Source organism: Pelmatolapia mariae, linkage group LG1 (assembly GCF_036321145.2).
Source record: "Pelmatolapia mariae isolate MD_Pm_ZW linkage group LG1, Pm_UMD_F_2, whole genome shotgun sequence".
Lineage (NCBI taxonomy): Eukaryota > Metazoa > Chordata > Actinopteri > Cichliformes > Cichlidae > Pelmatolapia > Pelmatolapia mariae.
Window position 1 is genome coordinate 20,775,509 of NC_086227.1, and position 21,241 is coordinate 20,796,749.

The 21,241-nt window shown below is 39.0% G+C and overlaps 1 protein-coding gene and 1 non-coding gene across 2 annotated transcripts; both read right to left on the reverse strand.

Moving 5' to 3' along the window:
* Positions 1-1,232: 1,232 nt before the first annotated feature.
* stk33 (serine/threonine kinase 33) lies at positions 1,233-15,818 on the reverse strand. The gene is made up of 15 exons (XM_063495181.1): positions 15,777-15,818; positions 12,023-12,155; positions 10,974-11,090; positions 10,361-10,474; positions 10,130-10,234; positions 9,814-9,952; positions 7,648-7,730; positions 6,958-7,045; positions 5,128-5,203; positions 4,934-5,046; positions 4,716-4,801; positions 4,569-4,641; positions 4,061-4,206; positions 3,324-3,419; positions 1,233-2,967 (listed from the first exon to the last, which is right to left on the reverse strand). Exons 2-15 carry the CDS (start codon positions 12,029-12,031, stop codon positions 2,890-2,892), a joined length of 1,323 nt encoding a protein of 440 aa, XP_063351251.1. The 5' UTR covers positions 12,032-12,155; positions 15,777-15,818; the 3' UTR covers positions 1,233-2,889.
* A 4,715-nt stretch (positions 15,819-20,533) lies between these two features.
* On the reverse strand, positions 20,534-20,604 carry trnag-ccc (transfer RNA glycine (anticodon CCC)). The gene has a single exon. It is a non-coding gene; the product is annotated as a tRNA-Gly (tRNA).
* Between the last annotated feature and the right edge of the window lie 637 nt (positions 20,605-21,241).

The following is a 21,241-nucleotide window of genomic DNA, read 5'->3' on the forward strand; positions in this document are numbered from 1 at the left end:
GGAGGTAGTGTCAACAAAGATTGATGAGGCATGCTTTGAAATTGCCATCTGTTTCAAATGTTTACTTGACGCCGGCACTTCCCCTCCCCTCTTCTTCTGTGGAAATAGAGGCATCATGGCATCCTCCCGCCATCCGGGCCATATGTATCTGTTATTTTACGAGGGGAGGTACGCTGCAGTGCAATACAGCCGCATCTCCGCACACATCGCAAACACTGAAGGGGATCGAGAACATCGGCATGTGTGATGAGCTCCCGCAGATAACGTCTCTGCAACATTTCCATGACATTGTAGCTGTGTTCCCTCATTACCACAATGTCATAGCAGCATTGTGAGGATGTTGGGTTGGGGTGAGGATGGAAGGGTGTGTGTGTGTGTGTGTTGGGGAGTGGGGGGGTCAGCAGCAGGTATCGGGCTTCTGCAGATGAGCTGATTAATTAAAGGGAGCTCTATTAAGGTTATTGAAATGAACCCTCCCCTCCTCTCCCGGAGCAACTCCCTCTACACTCCTCAATGGAGAAAGGTGGATGAAGAAGGGGGTGGGGAGGGGTGTTTGAAGAATCCTTGCCTTTTTTGACATTAGCCAGCATGCATCCACTTCACACGTCACACAACTACTCGCCACAAGTGCCTCTTATGCACCCCACCTTTGCAGGAGTGACACTGTTTCCCCCCCAAAAAATGGGGCTTCAGAGTTTTAATCCCTCCAGCCCATCAACCCACCCACCCTTACTTCCATCTGTCGGGAGCACTGCTGGAGGAAAAAGGGGTGGGGGAGGATTGGAGGGAATGGGGGGGGGGGGGGGGGCATGGGGCGCATCCCTCGTTCCATCCCGACGAATTTTCTAATTTCCTTTGCTTCCATGCTTTGTCCCAAATTCACGCCCCTAACCTATCCACCATACAGCCTCTCATTCTGTCCCCTCCTCTCCCACCTCTGTGCTCTGTTGTTTTGGCAAAAGGAGTGAAACTGGAGGCTGCTGTTTGCTTGAAACACCATGACAGTGTTTTAACAACATCTGACTTTAGCAACATAGTTATGACTCTTCCATGCGTCCTTCATGAGTTTCACTCTGTTAGAATTTGTCCCAACCGGAGACACATATAAGCACTCCTATATCTTGCTGTACGTCAAATATCTACACCCCACTGCTGTCTCTCTTTTTCTCAACTTATCGTAAGGCAGAACCCAAGAGGAAGTATGTCTCAACATTTTATTTATTTTTCCTCTATGGACCACGCAGATATAAGCATACAACATATTAATTAGTGCCACATCACATGGGTGTCACAGTTTTAATGGGCAGTGGCTCAAGCAATCAATTCTAATTACAGAGCTTCATGCACAAAACTAGGTAGCTTCAGGGACGACACCCTGTGTCAGATTAACTTCAGGGAATTATTTCAGAATCAATTCAACAACTCACTACCAGCTACCATCTGCTGTTCAAAGCAGTGAGTAAACCAAAATCATGTTTTCAGGAATCACGCAGTCCTTTTGGCAAGCAGCTTTAATCAAACATAATTCACATCTCATTTGCATATCTACTCACTATGTTAGGGAACATCACCTGAGATTACTGTAGAATGTCTGCCTGGATAAAATTTGATTTAAAAAAAAAAAAAGTCCACTCATTCAAGAAAAAGTGCAAACTACATTTACACATACACACTAAAACACAGAGCCTGTGCATGAAAACAGGGCCCCATTGTTGGCACTCATTCACTTCAAGATGCAAATGGGTGGATTTGAAATTCACCCTCTGTGTGTTATGCTTGGATACTTTAATGTTGTATCTATGCTGGGGATTATTCTCTCTGCAGCGGAAAAACCTGTGCTTGAATGGCAGTGCCCTCAAAGTAGCTCCTACTGCTTTCAATGGCCTCCAAACGAGATTAGACCCGTGGCTGCCCCCAGTCCCAATCCTCTGCATTCAGATGGAGCGTAACCAGCCTGTGTGACAGTTTTTCTGTTTTGACACTGAGAGGGTGCAGTCACTGCATATCGGACGTTTTGGAATTGAGAGGTCAGAACAGAAAGAAAGAAAATCCCTATTGCTCACTCTTTTTTTTGTTGCTGTTGTTGTTTTTTTAAATAATATCCAGTAATCTGCACGAGTATTTTCTCTCCTATTTAGCAGTTATTTATAAAGCAAATAACCTAAAAGAAAAGTGACAAATTTAAAAAAAAAAAAAGACAAAAATATATACCTAAACAGTTTACAGCAGCTAAAGTGAAGACTTAGGGAAGAGAGAGATGTCAAGATAAAACATCAAAATCTTACTTAACCTTGTTGTTGCTGTAAGCTAAAAGTATCAGTGTTACACATCAGACTCATTCAGCCTCCACGTTTGGCAGCAACTATAGAAATGCATGAGTCTTTATGTTAGCTGTTTGATGTTCTAAAACAATTGGCTATTTAATACAAATAATTTCTCCAGGAGTTTCTCCCCATGTGGGAGATTATCTCAGACGGAGTCTCTTTCTTTTGGCACACGGCAGTCCTGAAGCTGAAACTGAAGCTGAATCAGCTGCAGTGGTTTTGGGCCTCTTTGTACTATTTTCACAGTTATGTGACACTATGTTTGCTGCTTAGCGTCTGGCCATCACAAAAAGGCTGCACCATTCGTAGTATTTACATTCACATTACTGCTAAATAAGAGATCTCAATTAAATAACAGAATGAAAAACAAAACAATAAATGTATGTCCAATACAGCCACAAAAGGTCAGGTTTGTTTTTGTTTTTCTCTCTCTCTTCATGTTTTATAATGGGATATGGCTCATTTTTTAGTTTTATTCTAAATGGTTATCAGTCTTGGAGCTAGCTGGTGGTTTGCAGGGACCAGTTGTACTTTACTGGGGGTAGAAAGTCTCTGGTCGTCTGCCTTACTTGGGTTTGGGGGATTGTTTCTGTCCTGAACTGAGGTCCTTCTTGTCTGTAGGCCTGCGCTGCTTTGCACTCGGCTGTGTGGAGAGTTTAACAAGAGCATGAGACTGCAGGCATAAGACTCATATTAATCTTACATAACAGAATTAACTATGACATCCATATAAAAAAAAACAGCTGCATGGCTACACCTTTATTAACATCTTCTAACATCTTTAAGAGGTGAATCTGGCACCATCTAGTGGTAGTTAAACATGAAAGCCAATATACACAAATGCAGCTATAAAGAAAACAATTTTTTTAAATCCAAACGGTAAATCAGTAGACATTTGTAAACTGACATTTTAGATCAGACATGTATGCTGCTGAAAATACACACTAAAGAAAACTTTAAATTAACCAAAAAAGATAGGATGTAGGAGGTTCAACAGACCTGTGTGGTTACCGGCTGTGCTGGGGTGTCAGAGCTGTTTACTTGCTTGTCCTGCTGAAAACTGCCATTGCTTTCTTTAGTCTTTTTTCCACCGTCCTATGATAACCACAGGGAAAACACGAAACATGGACTTCATGACCATACATAACACACAAAGAGTGGCCTATAAAGAGGTAGTTTAAAGGAAAAATCAGGTTTGTCTTGTTTCATTTTAAACCTTTGACACACACACACACACACTGAGACTCAGTTTAAGTGAATTATTAGCAGTATTAATTGCTAACAGGAATAAAAAGAAATCAAGACACTGACAACATTACAGTAACTTTTAAAACTGTGTATGAGTGCTTCTAAAATGTTTTTATATTTAAAAGAAAACATGGAGCTTTTAAGGAACCAGGGAATTTTTTTTGGGTGGGGAATCAGAGTAAAGCAAGCATGTGACAAACACATCACACCAGCCATTATGATATAATACAGATGAAATCTAACAACTCTGTAACTCTGTTGTGCTGATCATAAACCTACAGTGATGACTCAAGATAAAACCCAATAATTACCAAAAGGGGAAAGTGGGGTGTTTAATAGTGAGTGATACAAAACCTACATTAATCACATATAGCACTTAAGTAGATAATAAGAGACCTTAAGAAACACACATTTGGGGTCCTAAAACACACACATAGGCAAGTAATGTGAAAATATTGGGAGAGCTGTGCTAAAGAGAAACACATTACCAGTTTGGTGGATGTGGAGGATATGTCAGAGCTGCTGTGTCTCATGCAGTTGCTGTTAGTTTCTGCTGAAAATGCCGGGTGGACCGGGACTGAGTCCAGGTTTGCCTCAGAAGTGATGAAGGGTGAAACTTCTGAAGTCTTATTTCCTGTTTTGGAAATTTTTTAGCAACATCTACATTAGGTAGATTCACATGCCTTTGGTTTATCACTGTCTCTGATCATCTGTTTCTTTATACTCTATGCTAAATGAAAACAAATGCCTCACATTTAATTATTACATTACTAAGTCAATATCACTGCCTTGGCCTTATTTGGCAACTTTTTCAGGTCCATTTGTACTGTGGCCTGCGTGTCTGCTCAGTTACATATCAGGAGAACTCAAATATAGTAATCAGCATATTAAACTACAGCTTATCAAATCATAGCAACAGTACTAATAAAGTGATCAAATCAAAATCAAAATGATCAAGAGATGACTTGGGAGATTTAATTTAATCTTCATTATTACTTTCCTCCTGCTCCAGGTACTGACGCATCATCTCCAGCACATTGGGTGGTACAACAGGCATAGTAGAGTCACCCTGTTGGACAAAGCGCACTATAAGAGCTCTTCATGCGACTTATCTGAAGTTCATGAATGCTGAAAGTGCCTTACTGTAATCCAGGGGTTCTCTAGTAGCTGATTAGCAGACATTCGGTATGCGGGGTCCACCTTCAGTAGGCAAGTCAAAAGATTTTTAGCTGTTGAGACAGACTCAAGACGATCAGTGAGTGTTCGTAATACCAACCTGCCCAGTAAAACTGCACATATGAAGCATTTGCACTGCTACTTTATATTACCATAAGAATGTGATTAAGATCATGAAGTGTTACCTGCATCACTGACTGAGGCCCAGATGGGTTGAGAAAATTTGACTCCAGTGTTCATTATCTTTTTAAGTAGGTTTTTCCTTGTTTTGGAGACAAATGGAGGTTCTCCACACAGTCTACAGGGACACATACCTCAGACATGTGCACTCATGAATTGCGTTTACATGTATAAAAATAGTATGTGTGCGCCTACTTACAACATATACATAACGACTCCTATGCTCCACACGTCGCACCACTGGGTATAACCTCGACCGCTCATCATTTCAGGGGCTGGAAACAACACAAATGCACAAATGTATGACTTGGTCTGCATGAGCTACAGAAATTTGTGGGGGAAAAACACTTTGTTAAATGATGTTTTTTAGCACCAGCAGCGCTGCTAAGCCCCATTTCAATAAGTTAACACTATAATAATGTGTGTGTTATGTTTTGTCACCATATTTGCAAGGACACATACACATGCAAGCTGAGTGACACACAAGGTGAAAGTGCAAAACCACAGTTAGAGGTAGTAATGAGCCATAAAAGTTAGAGATGAATAAATAAAAGTGGAGGAGGCTCATCTTTTGAATATATTATTATATATTTTTAATATATAATGATATATATCTTTTGTAATGTATTTTAAATTATATGCTGGATCTACAAAACATCCCTTGTGCAACCATGAAACACTCCAGTGACATATTTATATGCTGAGAAAGTAACAAAATAACAGAAGGAATTTGCAGGCATATAGCCCAGCACATAATTGAACAATTATACCAAACAGGTGCTAATGAATCAAATCATTAACGTGGCTAAACCAAAACCATTAACTGTAACAGAAACAGCTGTGTAGGAAGGATTAAAGTGGGTGATACCCTGACATAATAAAAAGGTAAGGATTCTGAAACAGTGACAGTTCAAGCTAAAAATCTTTAACCGTGAAACAAAATGAGCACAGCAGGAAGACAGAAGGTGGTCAGCCTGCAATGCTTGGTCTCTCACAGACCAACATTTCGTGGCAAACAGGTTTTTCTGGACGTGTAGTCCAAGATCATCTGTAGAACCACACAGAAACGGTTACGGTTCAAAACAAAGAGGCAAGCCAAGGAAATAGAGTGCAGCAAACAATTGATGCATTAAGTTAACATTACAATCTGAGGATTTTCCAGCATTGCCGTCATGGAAGACTTCCAGCCAAATAGCCAATCCTCTGATGTAAAGACAAAGCCAAGTTAACTCACGTATGCAGAAAAACACGAGATGTGGAGTGCAGAAATGGAAGAGCAAGTGCTTTGGGACAAGTCATAACCTGAAATATTTGGCTCCAACATGAGGCGGTTTAGTCATCTGAGTGTTAACAAGGACCTGAGAAGTCCTGGCATTACACATCATCAAGAATAAATTTAATTTGTCCCAGACTGAGTACCTCAAACGTGCAACCAAAGTTCTAAAGATAAAAATCCTCCTAATATCTTTGATAATAAAAGGAATAAAGGGGCACAATCCCAGAAAACGCTGATCTTAGTATCACAGAGTAGGTTAAGGATTACCAAAGAGAAAGTGGCAGCTGAGGAAGCATAAATGCACTGAAAGACTGGCAATAACTTTAATCCAACTTTTACAAACAGTTAAAGTGAAAATCTGCCTGTAGAAGAATCTGTACTTTTTAAAGGCATAGAGATACCACAGTTTCTACCCCGTTAAGTAAAAAGATAAATATTACTTTTGAAAGCATTACCACTTTACTGTTTTTTTCATAAGGACTTATAGCTTTTACACTGCATTGTATATATAAGTATATAATAGCATATTTAGTCATAACATTTAACAATATACTTTTTATATAAACACAAAAACAGCATTTTACAGTCCATTTATGAATTTTGCAGTCTGCATTTAAACTTAAAAATGTCATAAAAATACTTTGGCACCCTCAGTGGTAGAATCAAAAACAGGAGTGATTTCTGCTACTCTGTTCATCCGCACTGTCATCCTGTTGGTCAACTAGCATGCTGCAGGAGATCCAAATATCTTACCCATATAGATAAGGGTCCCACAGGCGTGTGTCATTATGTTTTCGATCCCGACACCACCTGTCTTCACCGATAATCCAAAGTCTGCCACCTAGGTGGAGAATAGCACTTAAGAAAAAGGTGTCACAAATAAACATGATTCAGTCATGCTGACAAAATCCATATTAGATTCTTTGTTAAAGGTGCTTCAGTAAGGAGCTAGGCAAGTAACATCAATACAGGCCGACACTATACAGAATTTTTCTAGAGGAAAAAAAATCGCAATAATTGCAAAGTTTTAAAAAAAGAAACTACTCTGAAAAACAATTTATGCTCTGCCATGACAAAACTTTCTAACAACATGTACTATAAGTGTGTGTTAGTGTATGTGCAGCCAAAGACAAAGACAATCCTGGCCTTGTTTTAACTCATACACCAGGTATCTGCTTTGTCTGGCTCGCCATCAATGCAAGCAACATGCTGTGCTCAGCATGTAATCTGTTTAAAGACGCAGTTTAGACTCCATTAGTAAAGGTGGACTATAAAGGAAGACCAGAGGGAGACTATCATAATGAGATAGTATTTAAAGCCTTTACTAACTATAGAGGAGACAGTGGGCGAGGAGAAGGCGCCTATTTGAGGCTTTTTCTCAGTCTGGCAGAGAATGGATAAGATGCATTGATGGAAAGCTCTCAGTTTGGTTCAACATTTTACCTTGACATCGATTTTGCCACCATCCTCATCAGGAGAATTTTTCACAAGAATGTTCTCAAGTTTCAAGTCCCTGTGCACAATATCTGTAGGATGTGAAGAAACAGGAAATTTTACACAGACATAAAAGCTTCAAATATTTTTATATATATTTACAGGATTATATTTACAGGATTAGGTGCTGCAATAAATATCTCAATCATTTTTTTTTAAATTAGAAGTAGACCAGTGGTTGCTTAATGATGAGACCAGTGATAACTATTTAACTTTTCATGAGTCATAGATAAAACATCAATCCCAACATAATTATTGTAATATTACCTGTGCAAAAGGCAGAAACAAAAAGGTGACTGCATTTTGGAGGTTACCTGCTTTTTCTAAGTAGTTAATGCTAGTAAAGCATGGGGCAAATGTCCCCAAAGGGGGTTATAAATACTAACTTAACTAAGCAGATTCATGGGCTGGGCCAGTGGAACATGACAAAACCTTTATGTTAATATTTTGACTTCTTGTGTTGAATTATAAGCCAAGAATTGAAGAAGCGAACAAGAGAAAAATACATATGTAGCCTTTCATCAAGGTATAATTTTATGGTCAGTCACTAGAATAAATTACATGTTCCATACATGCTAACACAGTTATGTTTTTCCTGCTTACAGCAGACCAGGCTGAAGGGCCTTGTTAACTTAGCACAGAGAGGCAAGGCAAGAGGAAAAATACAATTTGCCCTGGGCAGTCCTATTCAGTGCACTATTTGAAGCAACCAATTATACAATGCAACAGTGCTGATGGTGTGTGAAAGGTACGTTAGAACAAATGATGTGCCCAAAACAAACACCTGAAAATGTTTGTTTTTTTTCTTTTGTCTATTTAACGTTTTTTTGGTATGGTAATTATTTTTCTTTAAAGTGCTTTCTGTCACCTGAACTCTCAATTTCTTTTTTCAGTTACGTAACAATTATACACACATTAAAACAGAAGTAGCAGTTGTTAAATACACTACTTAGTTCTGCTTTTTTTCTAGTTATTTAATGAAATACTAATGAAAAGAAATTAATTCAGAACTATAAACTACACAATATAAGGTTTGGTGCATTTAATTCCATTAAGGAATAAGAACAATAAGGAACAATACAGTTCACAGATCCACACAGCAAGCAACTACCAGTGATGCGGGAACCAGAGACCACTGCTGAGGTGAAGTGGGCAGCTTATTTGTTAAAATTTTCGCAGCTTCAAAGCGAGCGATTGAGGAGACTACCAATAAGAGAGAAGCATACCACTGACTGACATATGAGGGGTAATTCATTCGAGCAGGCAGTGGGCAATTACTTTTTCCAAGGGGCAACATGAGAAACTGGGACTGTTTTGGACAGTCGCACCGATAAGATGAACTAAACTCTGCTCAATATTAACTTTATATCTTCAGAAGCTTATTGGCGTGGCCCTCCCCAACAGTCCCAGTTTCTCATGTGGCCCATGGGGAGCAATAATTGCCCACCCCTGCATTAGAGTGTTTCCTAGACAATCAGAGCCTGGTATGTCCGCTAGCGACAAGCAAATCACTTCCTGTGTGGACGCCCCTTAATGTGCCAATGGTACTGACAAAGGTCAGAAAAAATGTGATCTACAAATTTAAGCCAAGTTATGCAACTTGTCATTTGACAAAGAAAGGTTTCTGGAGAGCTCATTCAAGCACTTTCTCATTACTATCATTAATAAAAATGAAGCCGAAGAACACCACCACAAAAGGACTTTCCATGTGAAAAACTCCTGTTAATTAGTATTGTTCCCTAGTTTGTTCTACATTAGTCATTAGCCACATGAAATGATGCCTCATTACCAAGAACTGTCCTAAATTACCTCTAACCTCAGATTTTACCAAAGGGGAAACAGCATTTCCAAATAAACGGTTTAATTAAAATGTTTATTTCCTGGCAGCTGGGCATTACTGCCATTTTATCAAAATAAGACACCTTGCTACAGTGACTGAAAGCCCTAATGGCAAGGAATATCACATCATTGAGGGCAAAAACAATTTGAATACAATAATGGCATTATAGCACCAGTATAAATTAACTGAAGCACAATTCATTCAAAACACAGGCTGAACTACATTTTCGACAGTATAATTAGCATAGATTAGATCAATCTAGAAAATGACGTTACCTCTTTTATGAAGGTGCACAACAGCATCAGCTAAACTACAGATTATATCCCTTGTCTCGTCCTCTGTGAAGAACTTTTTCCGCTGCAACAGCTCCCTCAGATCACCCCCTTTGCACAGCTCAGTAACCAAATAAATCATCTAGAAACGAGAAGATAAATGCATCTTACTATACAGTCAATTTGTGTGTTCATCAGTAATATTTATGCAGAGCGGCATGCAGTAATAGACACAGTGATATGTTACATGCATTACATTCACCCACTCACTTAATTATGCTAATTTTGAGTTTGTGATTTAAAGGATAGCAACGCTTACCGTGGTCGAGCGGTAGACTGCCTCAAGATGTATTATGTGCGCATGATTCATTTGTTTGAGAAGGTTTATTTCGTTATCCACCATTTCTACTTTCGAACTTCCTGCCTGATGCGACAGAAAGTCAAATCACAGCTGGATTTGTTACCCTCCAAACATAAACTTCCCTTATTAGTGCAACTTTTTAAACACATTAGAAAACAGGCTTCCTCGAGGGATGCCAAACACACTCACCGGTGGTCTGCAAAACGTCTTAATGGCCCATTTTGTCTGTGTCTCTATGTGGGTGGCTTCATAAACAACTCCAAAGGCACCTTGACCCAATTTATTTTCAAATGTATAAATTTCCTATGGGCACAAAAATATGAGAAAACATTAATACATTTGTAATATCCATCTGTTCACCGTCAGTCATATACAGCAGAGGATTTCCCCCGAGCAGGTGTTGAAGACCTCAGGATCATTTCACTGTTGTTTTTCAAAAACATTATGTCCTAACTTAAGACCTGAATTGCAAAGTTGCGAAGCCCTCTGAAGAAAAAAAACACACCAGTCTCTGGAGCCGCAGAATATAGTATTTTTAATCAAGTTACAAATGATTAAGTTGCTGCTGCAGTTCGCTCAATCTCAGGTCTAATTAACTTGATTGTTATCTGTGTGCACGCAAGACTGAGCACTGGCTGCTTTGGATTTAGAAAAGTGAGCAGTGAAATTAACCAATGAAGGAGGCTATACAGCAGCAAAGTGGAGTCTGGTCTTCTAATGCTGCACATAGTGTGTAAAACAGACGTCATCAAAGGCTAGGTTTTACTTTGTCAGTGGTATCGTGCATAGAGGATCAACATACCCTGATGTCTGCATCATTTTTCAGCCGTATATCTAGCACATTCCTCTCCGACGTGCATCTACTGGTCCGCACAGACTTTAGGTTCATATCTAGTCCACTAACATCTGCTTTTGTCATCTACAGAAGGAAGGAGAAGGCAGTCATAATCTTTCTTGAATCGGCATGTGTATAACAAAATTCATTCTTAACTGACAAGTACCTGTAATCCTTTGGCTAATCAATTTTTAAAAAATACTAAAATCTGTAAAATTTGTCAAATATTGGTATTACAGCAGGTTTTTCTAAAAAATAAAAAAGCAAAGTGATTTTTATATTGTTTTATCTTAAAATCCCAACATTATAACAAGATTATTTTTCATCTTCTAGTCAGTCAAGAAAAGTAATAGCTTTCCTTCATGATCCAGTTTGCCATCATTCCTAATCATTACAGCCAATCAATCCTTAGCAACCATGTTTCTAAACCCTAAGGCATTACATGTGTCGTGGTAAGAAGGCTTAAAAATAAGGAAATGCTGAGAGACACATAAATATTCTCCAATGCAAGAAATTATCACTGCTGGTTTCAAGCAAGTGTCAACGATTACGTTTATTTTTTAAGCTTCATCTACTAATGCTGTAGACATTTTTAAAAGTTTCCTAATGACTTTAATTCCAAAAGTCTGGTGTTCAAATAGAGTACAGAATTACTAAAACTTTACTTCTCCCAGTCTAAGTTGTCGCCTTTTTTTTCTGGTTTATGGTTTATGACCAAACTCTTGTCTCTGTCTGAGCCCATATTCACTTTAAGCACAATTTACCCAGCTTGAAAAACAGTCTCTAAAGCCAAATTAAATGTAAAGCAATTATCAAGTGATGACTGGGAGCGATGAAGTGGATCCACCACACGCACAGCAATTAATTATTAACAAGGAAGTGGTGTCTTTAACCTCTTCACTCTGATGCATTATTTTAGCCCTGACAGGGCTCTCATAACAGGCCTGTCTCTCCCATTTTCTCCTGTCTATTTTCCAATCAAAATGATTGTGACAGCCTCTGGAAATTCCAGTCACCTCAATCATAGCTCATTTGTGGAGACAGCGGCATGTGATGAGTGTATCACTGAGGACTTGAGGAGACTGGAGGAGGGTCTCAGCTCCTCAGGTATCTCCCAGACAGAGGTGACTGGTCCTTGGCCCCAGATCTCTGATGCAAAGGAAATAGGATATCAAGTTCATGTTCAGGTTAGGGTGAGAGGTCTGACCTTAAAAGGGTCACAGACACAGGTCTTGAATTGCTTTAAGCCTGGTGTGCCTATCTAGAATATCTATACCTGTGATTCTAACAATTCAATTGAAATGCATGACTTACTTAAATCTGTTTGTTTTTTTAAAGTTAAAGTCAAAAACAATTCCAATTCTACTCTTCTTGTACCCCACCACAAACCCAAACTAAGGGCCTTAAAGGAGCAAAGAAGAGAATTAAAGTAAAGACAAGCACTGTACCGCCACCTCTCCCATCAAGATTTTTTTTAAATGTAAAACATAAATGCATCTGACAAAAGCTACAAATTGCCTCCATTGAGGAAATTCACTGAGAGGTTGGGCTCTTTGGTGAAACAGCCACTGACAACACTGAAGAATTGCTAATGGAGTGGCAAAGACATGGTCATTTAGTGGCTTGCAAAGCATGGTCACTTGTGTTTGTTGCATGACCAAATTGCTGGAAATACAATTGGGATTTGAACCACTCTGCAGTGGTGGGGAATAGGTGTGCCCCTGTGCCACCTGTGTACCTAAAATGTTTTCCATTAAGGCTACGTCTTCCTTCCAGCTACCCCTACATCAGTACTTACAAAATGCGAAATTTTGAAACCTCCCTGAAGGCTAGACTCCTTATTTTCCTTTTCTTGACTTGATTAAGAAAGTGCTGGAGTACCACCAAAATCTATGTATGGATCTTCTTTCCAATCTCTATAGCACTGACCCAAGAAAATACACATAATTATTAACTAGAGCCAGTGAGGTAGGAATTGCAGTGATGGCACAAATAACAAGTCTGTTTTCAACCACAGACACACTGACGGGTGAGCAAACATCAGTACACCCTTTTACATTGAATTTGGTCTCATCTCCAGGTTCAGGAGGTAGTAATTAGAGCCCCAGGTCAAGCCCGTACTTGTCCCACCTCTCCATCATTCTGTCAGACAGCAATTTCAGCTTATTTACATGACTAACTAACTAAATATACAAATGTTTCCCAAATATAAGCATGCTATAACAAGCAAAGAGAAAAGACACATAAGGGTTCATTTAAAACCTTTTCCTACTTTTCTCTCCTTAAAACAGCTCTTCTTTCATTTATCCATGATCATGTACATGTAGTTTTTCTAACCCATCAGTGTCAATCATATGAAGCAAGGACTCTGCTGAACATAAAAAGCAAGAATAGCCCCTTGCTGTGGGAAATGATATACATAATGATTTTTGTGATCTTAGAGACTAAACAACAGATTTAGTCATCTGTTAACTGTAGTCAGTCAATATTAGAAATAGTTGGTATAGATTAGCTGCAGCATACTAAAGGTTGATGAGATTGCATGTAAGTGAAAAATGTTGGTAAGCATACAGAAAAACACTTAGCCCTCTCTGTTTGCCCAGACCAATAACATATTACACATTTCAGTTATTGTTTGGGGCCTTTAGAAGTTCATGTTTCTTTAATTGCATAAACTGTAGGAATAAGTTGGACTCAAGCTCTGCAGGACTGCCTCTAGCTGTAACGAGCAGCTGCTTAAATATCGCCTGAAAATCAAACAAAAACAAAATCTTCCTAACTGCAATTAAAATGTACACTGCCATCCGTTTTGCTCGGGCCCCAGTATTACATTTTACTCATGTGAAACTTAATCATTTATTGACAGCTTGGCTTTGATGACAAATGATAAACTTCACAGTCCTAATGAAGCGTGGAATTACATTACCTGATGAGGCAAGAAATTGCATGTTTAGAATGCGAATATCCCATCTACTAAGTTATGGAGTGAATCCTAATATTATGCAGAGATAATCAAAGCTTCTGGTCTAAATGCACTACACCAACAACATTAAGCCATTAAAGCACACAACAGACTAACTAAAGAGCAGTAAAATTACACTGTACCTGGCAGCTGATAGACAACAAGACTGACAAATAAAATGGAGGTGCAACTAAGTTGCTGCTCCCACACTGCAAACAAGAAATGCATGCAGCTTTCCTATAAACAAATCATTTTAAAGCCCCCCCCCCCCCCAAAAAAAAAAAATCCAGCTGTGTTCAATGGTCATGTTTGATAAGTGTCTATTGGCAAGAAAACACGCTTTGCCAAAAGGAAGCAAAAGATCAAATTCTGCCATTTGCTCAGGGCTCTCCACATGTTGCTAGGAGATAAGGGCCAACAAATTCAAATTTTCTCATTGGTTTAATCCTGGTTAAAGCTAATCTCTGCCCTTGCTGGGTTCAGCCTTGGGAAGCTAGGGTGGCAGACGTGTAGGAAAATGTAGGCCAGTGCAGAAACAAGAACAGCTCAAATTTACATCGATGAGAAGCCGGAGAAAAGTCACATTCATATCGGAATACACAAATGGCCCCACCTGTCAAATACTAATGTCATAACAGCTTCTACAGTATTCATCTGTTTCAAAAAAAAGAAAAAAAAAAGAAGAAGCAGTGGGCCTCTTTATGGCCAAATAAAGTTTTAGGACACTTAAAACTACTCCCTTTTCAATAGACTGTTTCACATAAGTCAATTTGACAACAATAGTACACAAAAATTATTATTCACATCATTTAAAGCACCGCTTTTCTTATTAGTACCGTCTATGTTTCAGGTCACCTGCTAAAAAAGTGCTAGCATTTAAATTGTTGTTTGACCGATTAGAATTCAGCAGGTCATTTACATGCATGATGCCGAATAGAAACTGCAAAGTGAGCTTTATATATCCAGCTAAAAAATCTCGTTGACACGAAAAAAAAGAGTCTTTTTTAAAGAGAGATCTGACCAAAAGAGCAGCAGAAATAAGCAGCCCTTGATACTTACAAAACATGGAATTTCTTTATTTTATATGGAACCCATTCATAAATGCTGTTTACTACTACTAATTACCAATATAAGCAGACATTAGACATAAAAAAAACACACAGAAACGTCTGTAATCACTTTTTGGCACACAAGACTATTTCATGTCAAAATGGCTGCAGTTAAAAGGGAATGCCTGGTGGTATATAATAAGAGGACAATGTTAAGAGCCAAGAAACATAGTCACTATAACCGCACGAAACACGCATTCAACATCGACTACCCTAAAGTATTGAATAACCGGGTCATTAAAATGAATGTTAAATTATTGTCCTGCTCGGTGTGTAACCTCTGTCATTATACTGCCAGTTAATCTAACACAGAGCCTCAATCCTAACACCTGACGCTTGTAACCAAATGTGCTAGTTAGATAATAACGATAGCTAGCTGAAATCTACAATAACAATAATTATAATAATAATAATAACTGTGATATCCCAGAAACGGCAGGGAGACATTCGGTATCTAGTAATGTGAAATAAAAAATCAGTTACTCCTCGCATAAAAACAGCGCAGAAAGCTTTAAAAAAAAGTGACTTTTTTAATAAGGTAATGTCTCCCACGGTACACGTTGTCATGGCAACGAAACGTGAGGTTGCAAAAACGTTTCTTCTTGAGAAGACAGCGTTAAATAAAGGCGACCCCACTCATACACGCACGGCTACGTGTGTACAGTGTTGCGGCTGTAAAATTCACCAAAAGTTTCTTACCTGTTGGAATGAGACATTTTTCATTCAGCAGGTTGGGCTTCACGCGAAAACTTTTTTTTTTTTTTTAGGCGAACGACTACGGGAAGCCAAGAGGGACAGAAAGGGAGTTAAAACTCCACTGAGTGAATAGCGACTGCTTCAGGGGCTTGTAGTAGTGTGTTTTTTTTAACCTGATGCTTAAAGAGAACCCTATTAATAATGAACCTGACAGAACAAAAGAACAATTCATACCCGGATATTTAAGCATAAGGAGACATGTTTTTTCTTTGCGGCATCTTGAATTTTTCTTGGTTCTTAGTCTCCATCTAGTGGACACATGGAGAGCTTGTCTGGTGAGTTTGAGTTTTAGATTCATTTTGGAATAATTCTTCAGGGATGGGCAATTAATGTTTCCCAGGGGGCCGCATGAGAAACTGGAACTGTTATAGAGGGCCGCACCAATAGGCTTATAAAGAAATAAAATTGAGCAGAACTGAGTTCGGTGTATTGGTGTGGCCCCTTGGGAAAATGATCTCACATTATGTTTATCATTTTAGATAAGTAAGAAACCATTTATATTAATTATTGTTTGGAGTAAGATCCTAAAAGACACAAGTGGTGAGTAAAGCAAACTTTAGACAGACTTCTTTTTCTTACACTCTGAGACTTGTTAACTCAGTCAGATGTTAACACGAGCACAACAACCTGACGCTAGTGCAGCCTTGCAACCACAATGTGGTTTCTACACTAATATATAGAGCCAGAGTTCCTGTCACATCAGAAAAAAAAAAAAGAAAGATCTACTCCAAACTCAGAGCTATAGTCATGTTTTATTTTTTGACATTTCCTTTGGTGTCGGTTGATTTTCATTTGACTCTTTTAAATGTTATTTGAAGGTTGTTTGTGTTAATTTCCTTTTACACTGAAATCTCAAATGGCTGAGACTCATAATTTGTAGTTGTGCTGGATCCAGGTTCACCCACTTTATCTTGCATTTAGAAATATAAGAATGTTGATGTAATGCAGCTATTTTCTACCCACAGAAATCATGTATTTGAGAGGATATCGCTACAAGAAGTTAGAAAATAATAGTGTGTATACCCCTAACATCCAGCTGTAATACAAACCAAGATAGGGAATCATAGTTCTATCACATACTGTTCCTGTTTGGAAATAATAATTAACAATGTAAATTTTACTCAAATTTAACAAACTCTCCTACATTTAAAATGTCATTTGAAATGTTTGAATAAAGCTGGTATTCTGAAATGCTTAGCAGATGAGTTCCACATATCTGGTGATGAGTGCAAAAGGCTTGAAGTTGTTTGGTAACATGTAATTAGTAACCACTGACTTCCTTCGTTAGACAGACTTCTGCCTTTTATCTAAGGCATTATTGATCATTTTGGCCATGGACTTGGAGCCACTGTATTCTCTGCAGTCTACACAGTGCTTAAGGACCATCACATGATAAATGAGCTTTGTAAAAAGCTTGGATATCTCCAACTAGTTCTCTGCTCCAAACACCTCCTGGAAGTGGCAGCACACTTTCTGAGCCTGTGCATATCTGCTGAGCGGTTCTGCTCGCTGCTCACTAAGAAGACTGGAACGCCCATTAATCTGCCACAGAAGAATAAAGCAGTTACACAGTAACCAGTGACCCAAGCACTTAAGGTGACTGAGTAAGTCCACATTCACAGATTTGTTTTATTTTTTTTTTTACTGCCTCTATGATGTTTAAAATGTGTAATATACTGAACTCTTGCAAACTTACAAAATAATTCAGTAAAATAAAATTCCTAATATGTTTACCTTATCCATTTACAATTTACATAAACAAGCAAGGAAGCACACAGAGGTTATTTGATTTACCCACTTAATGGAGTGCTTTAAGATCCAGTATGAGTCAGAAGTGTCTTCATCCCTGTGCTTCTGCTCAGATTTACTCTTTCTGGCCACAAACATAACTGAACTTTGTGCAGGGAATCTCCAAATCAGTGTGTTGGAATGCAGACCATAGCTGACAGCATACCACATGGATCCTCATACTGATGGGCTGATTTAAGAAACGGGGCTCATTAGTTCATGAAAGTAAGTCATCCAGCTCAGCTTCAGTAACAGCTAACACCAACAACTACATGTATGGTCACTGACCCAGTGCTGCTTTCCCCTTGGCCCTCAATGATCTGCCACAGGGCGCTCTTGGCATACAGGAAGGACATTTGGTCACTTCACAGGCTCCCTCGGGATACACCTGCAGCTTCCTCTTTGACACATCAAAAGAAGGCGTGGAGATCAAATGCAGTATATCATCTACCAACTGATCTGACTACAAAAATGATGACTTTTTAGAAGCATGGATTTCTTTATTGTCCACAAACTGCAAAAATTGTGAAAACTGCTGAGAAACTCGGTAAATCATTTGGCAAAGTGACTGGATGAAAACTGTCTCGCGGTGACCATTGTTTTATAGTATAATCTACAACAAAAACAAGTCGAAAATATGAGTATTTGTTTTAAAAGTAATCAAATCTTAGCCAGTAGCATAAATACAAGTGGAGGGTGAAGCAAAGTAAATGAAAAAGCTCTCTGAGAGGCAGTGAACACAGCATGATGCCAGCTTAGTCAAATTATGGAACAAAGATTACTATATTTACTGTGCATGGTTTCTCAGAGAGGGCAAACAAGCTAATTAATTTAGACCAGAAGAGAAGAAGATTGAAATTTTATACCCTTCTGCAAACCATCATTCTATTACAGCCTGTAAGATAAACACTGAGTGGTGGTAAAATGTGCACATTGCTGATTCCAAACCCATATGAAACAGACTGTAAAGGAGGTTTTCTTGAGTCACATTAAACTGATATAGTGTATTTAGTTTAGGGCCAACAGAAACAATATGGAAAACCCATGAGAGTCATATATTACATATCTTTGTATGCTATAACAATATTACTGGTTTAATGAGTATATTTACATAACGACAATGGAAGCACACTCTCCAATAAAATGTTGGAGAATCACAGCAGAACAGCTGGGGAGAATACGATGGTAAGAGAGAGGGAGTCAGTATTTCCCTGCTTCACAAGGCCTGTGACTCTAAATGTGGCATGGTTGTTGGAAAATTGTTGCCTGTTCTAATGAGTCAAACTTCTGCTGTGACGGTTGAGTCAGAGGCAACATGAAAGCATGGGTCTGTCCTGTCTTAAAAAGTGTGAGGACACACTTTGGCCATCTTAGAACTAGTTTTAAACAGCACATCATACATGGGTATTGTTGCTGACCATGTATAGTGTATACATCTATAAAAGTCTGCTTCCAGCTGGATAACACACCATCTCACATAGCTTAGCTCAAATCAAGCTGGTTTCTTGAATATAACAGTGAGTACACCGTGCTCAAGTGGCCTCCACAGTTGCCATACTTCAGTCCAATAGAGTACCTTTGGGATGTGGTGCATCGAGAGATTTGCATCATGGACGTGCAGCCGACAAATGAGCAGCAACTCCATGATGCTGTCATGTCAGCCTGGACCAACATCTCTGAGGAATGTTTGAGCACCTGGTTGAATCTATGTCACGAAGAATTAAGGCAATTGCGAAGGATAAAGTCGTTCCAACCCAACACTAGCAAGATGTAGCAAGATCAAAATGAAGTAGCAGTGGGCATACATGTTTTTCACAGAAGGATTACAATTTCATTTTTTTCTTTTTTAACAGTATGATATCTCATTATAAAACAAAAAGAAGAAGAAGAAGTAGAAGAAATAGCTCAATGCTTACTGACTGTTTCCTATTCTTTTTCTAGAATAGAATGACGGCAGCTGTTTTTGTGGTCAAAAACATGAATGTCATTTCTTGTTAGCTGAAGGTGAGACTCTTTCTGTTAATTCCAGAGAGAGCTAAATAATTCTCACATCACTGTGCTCGAAAACCCCTCTCCCAGTATTTATATTTCATTACATACATTTAATCTGTGATGGGAGGCATGTCAGATAGATTAGATAAATGCACAAACATGTAGTAATTTTCCAGAAAAGAAAGGTTGAGATCGGTGTTTGCTCATCTGCTTTTCCTGCCCCGTTGTTCCTCAGCGGAGCCAACTTGATGATGTTACAAGAGCTAAGTAAGCTGTTAAAACTGTCCCTCATCCTCTCTCCAGTGTACACAGCCTAACACTGTGCCAGCTGCTCAGACATGCTGTGAGTTGTCTTGCAAACACCAGTGTCCCCTGTGAAAACGCAGTGAAAATCTCTACCACTCTTCAGTTAGTGCTAAAATTTAAGGATTTGGCAGAAAAGTCAAGCAACACAATACTGACAAGCAGCCTAAAACAAAGTCAGGACATTTATACCTCTAAGATTATTATGCACAACAGATGATTTGATAAATATGCTTGTGTCACACAATAAAACCGCATGTAATTATGCTTCATCCCATTCAGAAACATCTATCATCACCTCTTGTGAAGCGCCTTTTTACCCCTTACCCCACTTTGTGAACACATTACCTCAACGAGGTGACGTAGGATTTTCAAATTAATACCATAGGTGCTACTAAACAACTCACACCAGTTCAAATCTCAGTGACCTCGACCTCAAGTTTTCAGAAACTCTTGTCAATGCACATACACACACAGACACATCAGGGGAAGCTTAGAGTTCGATATCTTACCCAAGGATACTTCAGCATGAGGAGAAGGAGTCGAGAACTGATCGATCTTATTTTCCAATTGGTACACAACTCACTCTGCCAACTGAGCTACCGCCACCCTTAAAATGCATCGCCCGGGAATCGAACCCCGCTCGCAAGAATGGGAATCTTGCATGATACCACTACACCAGCGATGCTCGAGACGAACCAACTTTAAAGACTCCTTAAGGTGGATGTGAGGTCTGTGCAATTGTCAGCTCTGAATTTCAGAGTTCTCGTAAACAGAATCTATGGCTATCACAGACACGTTACCAAGACTATAAAATGCCAGCAGATGTTTCCAGGTGTAACGTGCCAGTTAACCTCAGCAAGGCACACAATTTAGATCCCCTCTCTGCCCCCTGCAGCATTAAAAGACTCCAAACTTCCCTGCGTCACTTTCCGGCTCGCGTTTTTCTCTCACTGCATTTCTGTCTGCCCTTTTCATTGTTCACCAAAGGTCACAGAAGTGTCTCATTATTATCATGTGATGTTTTACGTGAAGACTGAAGACTGAAAGGTCACAAGCCTTGTTCACAAATAAAACATAGCAAGAGGCCTCCTGACCAAAATAGTGTACATATAACAATTATTGCTGTGTGTGTGTGTGTGTGTGTTGGTTAAAAATAAGAAAGCAGACTGATCTCGAGAGGAGGATAAGCAGTGTAATGTAAAAACAGAATTTTCTTCTTTGTTCTTAAAGCACAGGCTTTTTGCAGCAAACTACAAAAGTCACAGAAGTCAAACTGCAACTTGCACCAAGAGGAGGGTTGTTATTTTATTTTTACAATGCTA